This window comes from Arachis stenosperma, chromosome 4 (assembly GCF_014773155.1).
Source record: "Arachis stenosperma cultivar V10309 chromosome 4, arast.V10309.gnm1.PFL2, whole genome shotgun sequence".
NCBI lineage: Eukaryota > Viridiplantae > Streptophyta > Magnoliopsida > Fabales > Fabaceae > Arachis > Arachis stenosperma.
The window spans coordinates 103,001,434-103,008,942 of record NC_080380.1 but is presented as its reverse complement, the minus strand read 5'-3'; the positions used below and the strand labels follow the sequence as shown (position 1 = coordinate 103,008,942).

Sequence of the window (7,509 nt, the reverse complement as noted above, 5' to 3'; positions counted from 1 at the left end):
TTTTTAGCGTGATTGTAACAAATTGTGTCTTACCTCATGAGTTTTTTTTTCTAGATTACACTTTTCTGGTATAAACGTTAGGGATTTACTATCCTTAATATGTTTTAATATCATAATTTGTCAGTTTTTTGAGATAATAATACTATTTACTTTATTAACATATTAATTGACTATTAATGAATTAGTAATGTGATATTCTTATTTAGTCGGATTTTTGGGGTTTAGAACCATATATATAATTAAAAATATATTTAATATCAAAATCAATCATTAAAATTAATTGCTAATGTATTTATATATAAATGTATATATAATTTAATTTATTTTTAATATATATTTATATTCTAATATATAATTTATACTAATGGCTAATTTTAAGATTTAAGTAACATGATATATATATATATATTACTAGTTCAACTCTCAAATCTCTCCAAAACGAGCCACTTTCCATTCCTTTTATATCAAATGTCGTCTTCCTCAGTAAAATCATATTCATCGGCTCTAGACCCTCTCAACAAGGCATGGAAAACTCCACTCCTCTTCTCCACCGTGAAACCCATCAGCTCCCTAATCTCTCTCTTTCTCAAAGCAGGTCTTGCTCTTTCAACAGTCTTCTTCTTCTCCCTTCTCCTCCGCCTCTCCATTTCCCATTACGGCCAACCCTACAATAGCACCACAACCTTCAACCACATGCTCCATACTCAACGAACACAACATGAGCCGACCAACATCGGCCACATCGTGTTTGGCATTGGCGGCTCAGCCGCCACGTGGCACACTCGGCGCCACTACACCGAGCTCTGGTGGCGTCCAGGAGCCACCAGAGGCTTTGTCTGGCTAGACCAAAATCCGTCAGATACTGACCCGTGGCCAGAGACCTCGCCTCCCTACAAGATCTCTGACAACACGTCATCCTTTAAATACACGTGTCCATACGGAACGCGGTCTGCGATTCGCATGGCAAGGATAGTGAAGGAGAGCTTCGAGCTGGGTTTGGAGAATGTGAGGTGGTTTGTGATGGGTGATGACGACACGGTGTTCTTCCCCGACAACCTCGCAACGGTTTTATCCAAGTACGATCACAATCAAATGTACTACATTGGTGGGAACTCTGAGAGCGTGGAGCAGGATTTGGTACATTTTTATACCATGGCTTATGGTGGTGGCGGCATCGCCATTAGCTACCCTTTGGCGGAGGAGCTTGTGACGATCTTGGACGGGTGCATTGATCGGTATGCGCATCTTTTTGGGTCTGATCAAAAGATTCAGAGTTGCATCAGCGAGATAGGGGTTGAGATTACCAAAGAACCTGGTTTTCATCAGGTATAGTGGTTTAAACTTTCTTTTAAAAAAATAAAGAAATAAAGGAAAATAACGGTACATTGAGTAAGTTACCAAAAAGATTGCGATTTTATCAGGATTTGAATGTTATCTACTCCATAGAGTTTTAAAAGGCGTTTTAAAATTTAAGGCATATAGTAAATTGAGTTGAGAATGTTTAGGAGATTAGTATTTTTATTAAAATTTGGTCAACATTTAATCAATAAAAAAATAGTGAATAATTTTATGTTATTAGATAAAATTTTACATTATTAAAAATATAAATAATGACTAATTGATTGATGGTTATAAATTACAAAACTTAATGACCCAAACACTCCTTAATTGAGTTATTGTTACCGGAGATTTTTTCGGTGTCTATCAATTTTTTTATTAAAATAGTGTAAAAGTAAAAATAGAAGAAAATAAAACTTTCTTTTTATTTTTGAAGTCTATATTTAAAATTTAATCACCATAAAAAGAATTTATTATTATATGCTAAACTATCTATTATTTCTTAAAACAAAAAGATTTTGTACCAAAAAAAAAAACAAATTAACGACCAAATATTGTTCAACTCATTTTTTTATTTTAATTTTATATTCTAATATGTATTTATACAAATAATTAAATTTTTATGTACATATAATATGGTTGTAATTTAAAATTTATATTTAATGTTTAATTAATTTAATCTTTTTAGTTATAAAATTTTTACTTTTTAAAAGATTTAGTGTTTATAGTTTAGAGTTTAAAATAAAAATATAATTTTAGAAATAATTGAGGCTTTTTTTGGTCTTGACTGACGCTCTTTAAACTCAATATATATTTTTGCTATATAGAGTTTAATTTAAGAAATCTTAAAACAATACTAAAACAGGATTTAGCAACTAATTCTTTTTAAAAAATAGTTTTATTCACACTTATTGTGACGTTGTGATCAAATGTCAATATTCTTGTATATAATTCACCGTTTTTGTATATGATTCCACCGTTTTTTAATTTTTGTATAGGATTCCATTTTTTTTAAATAAGTGTATATATTTTAATTTTTACTTAGTAGTTGGAAAAAATTCACTTAGTAATTTGAATGTATTAAAGCTACTGAGACTAAAAATGAATTTATAAAATTATCTTTTAAATTAATACATTAATAATTTTTTCTATAATTACTTTATTCATTTATCCTGGAAGTTATAAATTTATAATAGTATTGATAAGAGGTATAATTTATTTTTAAATTTACATTAATTTGTTGATTCGTTAAGTAAATATTTTTGGAATAAAAAGAAAAATTTAAAAACAACACTTATTTAATAAATTTGAGTTAGTAAAATAATTAGTTCGTTCAAATAAAATAATTAATTAATTAATAATAAATTTTTAAATAGAATAAAACTACAATAAATTAAATTTTGATATGTCAGGTTGAAATAAAATTAAAAATTAAAAATTACACTCATTTTAAAGGAGAAAAATATTTTTTAACATAGGTCAACGTGATCATTCAAAACGACTAACCATGGGTAATAATTAATATAGAGGAGTCCTCTTGTTTATTTATTTATCTTTTTCCCTGTTGAAAGTCAATTTAGAGGAATCACTAGTGTTAGGCATGCCATGCATTAGCATTAATAAGTTTGAGAGGGACGGCCAAACAAAGAAGATAATCATTTGTTCAAATAATAAAATCAAATTTAAGGGTGGCCAGCTATCTCTTGATCCAAGAAATGAAAAGTGAAATCCAGTTAATTTCATGTAAACTTATAATTAAAACTATTAAATAATAAATTAATAAATTTAATTAAATTATTATTTAAAATTTTTTAATTATTAACTTCACTTATACTGATATACACCAGAATTTTTACTATAGGACAAATTCTGTCATAAATTTCCGATTTTTAAAGTTAATTAATTTTTACTTTTTAGTTAAATTATTAATTTTTTTAATGTTTTTATTTTATTCTTTTTATGTATTTTTACTTAACTAATGTTAATAAACTTTTTAATTATTGCAGAAAACTTTTTTAAATTCTTATGGTTTAAAATATTTAGAAATTAGAATATAACTCTAATTTGACTTATTAGTCTTTAGGATAAATGAATAAATGATTAAATTTATCTTTAAAAAATATTTATTTTTTAAATTGGTGTTCAAAAAACTTTTTTAATTAAATTCATTTTTTAAAAAATTTTAATTAATCACGTTAATCATTCAATTTTTTTGTTGACCGCACTAAAATTTGTTAACCTAACATCTTATATGATACAACAACACACATATAAGAGTTTTAATAGACTATTAGCATAATAAATTTATGAAATTAGATCAAATTAAAATTTAATTGAAGAAAAAATTTAAAACATTAAAATTTTTCAATTTAGCATTAATTTAATCTAATTTTATAAATTTATCATATTAACTGTCAATCAAAATGATTAAATATGTGTTGTGGTGTCATTTACTATATCATGTTAACAAATTTTGATGTCGTGAGTAACGAAAGTAACAGAACAACCAAAATGATTAACTTAAAATTTTTTAAGAATAAATTTAATTAAAAAATTTTTTTCAAAAACTAATTTAAAATATGAATAATTTTTTATAGGTTAATTTGACTATTTATTTTTATTTACTAAGTGACCAAAAATTAATCTTATTAAAATATTCTCAGGTTGATATTCGTGGGAACCCATATGGGTTATTGGCAGCACACCCAGTGGCACCATTGGTGTCACTCCACCACCTTGACTACGTAGATCCAATATTCCCAAACATGAACAGATCCGATTCCATTCAAAAGCTTGTGACAACATACAAAGCGGATCCGGGCCGGACTCTCCAAAAGAGCTTCTGTTACGACCCACTTCGAAACTGGTCAGTCTCGGTTTCATGGGGATACAGCGTGGAACTTTATCCTTCTTTGGTTACTACCAAGGTTTTGGAAATGGCGTTTGGGACGTTCAAAACTTGGAGTAGTTGGAGAAGTGGGCCTTTTACATTAAATACCCGACCCGTTATCAACGACCCGTGTGAGATGCCCTTGGTGTATTCTTTGGATAGCGTTGGAAACGCCGGTTTCGGAGAGACCCGGTCAAGGTACAGGAAAAATTTGCTAAGAGAGTGTCAGCGCGAGGAGTACAAGGAGGCTCTGGGTGTTCAACACATTGACGTTTTGGCCTCACGGTTTACACCAGAGATGTGGATAAAGGTATGTAAAATAAGATATAAGACTAGAATTAAGGGTTACTAATTAAATTAGTTTTTATAAAATAAGATATTTTTTAAATTTATATTTAAAATTTTTTTTAATTAAATTAATTTTTTAAAGATTATAAATTAATCATAGTTATTTTTTACTCGTTTTATTAATAATTTTTTTTTAAAAAAATTAATACTTTAAAACATTAATTAATAATATATATAATGCATAATATGTCTAATTAGATATTGATCAAATTAAATATATTTATAAAAATTTATTAATTTAGTTATTTTTTTTAATTATAAAAATTTTATTCTCAATATCATTTAATGACTAAATTAATAGATTTTTTTAATTAATTAACGTTCAATTAAATATGTTATGTGTTATGTGTGTTATCAGTTAACATTTTAGCTCATCAATCGTGATAAAAATTATGAATAGAATAACTGAATGATAGATATGATTAATTCTTAATTTTTGAAGGACTAATTTAATTGAAGAAATCTTTTAAGAACGAATTGAAAGAATGCCTTATCTTTTAGGGACTAATTTGACTATTAATTCGTATAATTAATAAAAAATATATAATTAATTTTTAGTCCGTTAATATTAATTATTTTTAAATAATAATTTTTTAAGAATTAGTATCTATAATTAAAAATTAAATATTAATAATTTATGATTAAAAATTTAAAATAAATAAAAGAATTTTAAAGATTGATTGAAAAAAATTCATTCATTCACATTACTTAATTAATACAAATCATTTTTAAGAACAAAAATATTCCTTCGCACTCTTGGTTGAATTTGTGCGTTAAATGGTTGAAGAGAAGAGTCTTATATTTTTACATTTAATAATGTGTTTTTGCTTTGTGTCGTATTTTTGTTGACGTGGATGAATGATCAGGCACCACGTAGACAATGTTGCGAGGTAATGAATGATGGAGGCAGCAGAACGAAAGAGTCATTCCAGGTCATGATTAGGGAATGCCATCGATTTGAGAGTGTGACTCCTCCATAAAAAGCGAGAAGAATGATACAACAAACCCAGATTATGATTTAAGAAATAAAAGTGGGTATAATAGCCCTATTACATAAATGTCAATAGCTAGTAGATTTTAGGAAAAATTATTGAAATGGAATCTAAAAATTTATATTATTGATAAAAATAATACTAAAAAATATAAATGACAAATAAATTTGTGAAAAATTTTGAAAGGTAACAAAAATAAGTTGATATTAAAATTATATTTTAAAAAAGGATTTTAAAGACAAAATTTTTATTTTATTTTATACAAGTATTATTAGAAAAATATAATCCTTTCATCTTTAAAAATTGGTCATTTTTATCTCAAGTAATTTTTTTTATTGTGAATCACCAGTTGTTTTGAAAATTGAAAAAGATTTTAGAGATTAAGTTTTGTTATGATATTTTGTATATAAATTGTAGATATTTATTCAAATGTTGTCACAAAATATTTGAATTAAATAAATAAGTCGTTTTTTATATACAATTTTTTTTTGTCATTTATAAAAAATATAATATTTATTAGTTATTTTTGTTAAATTTTTAAATTTTTTAAAAATTTATTTGTCATTTGTATCTTTAATATTTATTTTTGTCATCGATATAAACTTTCAGATACTATTTTAGTGTAATCAAAGATGCAAGAAATTAGTTAATTGATATAATTCCTTCTTGAATAATTCTTTTTTATCCAATATTATACTCCTTAGTCCTTACAATGATGCTTTCTTAACCACCATTTTTAATTTCTATAGTGGCTTGCCAGACTCTATTGGAAAACAATCTGGTAAAGTTACTACATATTACGACAATTTGAAGTCTTATGCAAAAAGTGTTAATGTAAGTGACCTTGAATTATTGCTTTTTTGATTCATTAGTGGATTAAAAATTAAGATAACTAGAACTTTAATTTGTTGAAAGCTTGGTTTAATACAAAGATACATGAAATAAAATTTGAAGATGAGAAACAAACAGATTCAGAATTTCAAGCCAAATTAGAATCAAATATAGAACAATTAGAAAGTTCAAAGTCGGAAATTAAAGATCAAGCGTCTGATCAAGTACAAATTCAAATCCATAGTTCCATAGTGGAACTAGCAACAATATTAGTCCATCCAAAACATTCCAAATTTCAAATAAGCAACAACAATCAAGCAAATCAAGAAATGAAAAATCTAGATCTACAATTGGAGCTTCCAAGTCTAGAACCAACTGACCTAGATGCAGGAACAAGATCTCTGAACGACCACAATCCTAATAAGTGGGGAATAGAAGCCGAAGAAGAAGACAACATCCACGGCGGCTGAACAACTTTGAGAGAAGAGGAGGCTGAGGCAGAAGTCAAGGCCATAGAATTGAACTTGTCACGACCTCACTATGCAGCAGTAGTGAGCGAAGCACGGGCAGTAGCGGCATCGAGGACAGTGCCTTTCCAAAGAGAGAACGTAAATCGCGATGGAATGACAACGGTTGAAGATGGAGTAACAACGATGAAAGACAAAGATTGCCAAACTCATGGGTTCTACTGCGTCTTTTCGGTTGTGAGTAACCCACCACCACTCATGGCGGCTGTCTTTGGGATCATGAATGTAAGATTCGAAGTATGAAGCGAGATGAGGTGGCAGTGTCAAGAACAAGTACGAGTGGAAGAAGCGGCGGCCGAGGTGTGTAACATTCCGATATTTTGTATTGAAAAATTTTAGAATTAGCGGTACATCACCTTGATGACATTAGTACACTCCTTTGTACATGTGCTGTTATTTGGCGCAAACCTATCAATAGAAAACTTAAGATTAGTAATTTCCTAAAAAATTATTTAAAGCAATCTATAAACTAAGATTATATTTTGATTTTTTAGACATTTTGGCAGGGTCTTATCTATAACTAGAATGCGCCGCAAACTCTATCCATCAACAATTCACTTAAACAATTCACAAACAAACTAAT

The 7,509-nt window shown here is 27.7% G+C and overlaps 1 protein-coding gene across 1 annotated transcript; it reads left to right on the top strand.

The window, feature by feature from the left end:
- The first annotated feature begins 468 nt into the window (after positions 1–468).
- LOC130975260 (uncharacterized) lies at positions 469–6,869 on the top strand. Its single transcript, XM_057900077.1, has 5 exons — positions 469–1,326; positions 4,002–4,538; positions 5,443–5,498; positions 6,318–6,402; positions 6,501–6,869. Exons 1-5 carry the CDS (start codon positions 469–471, stop codon positions 6,867–6,869), a joined length of 1,905 nt encoding a protein of 634 aa, XP_057756060.1.
- The last annotated feature ends 640 nt before the right edge of the window (positions 6,870–7,509 follow it).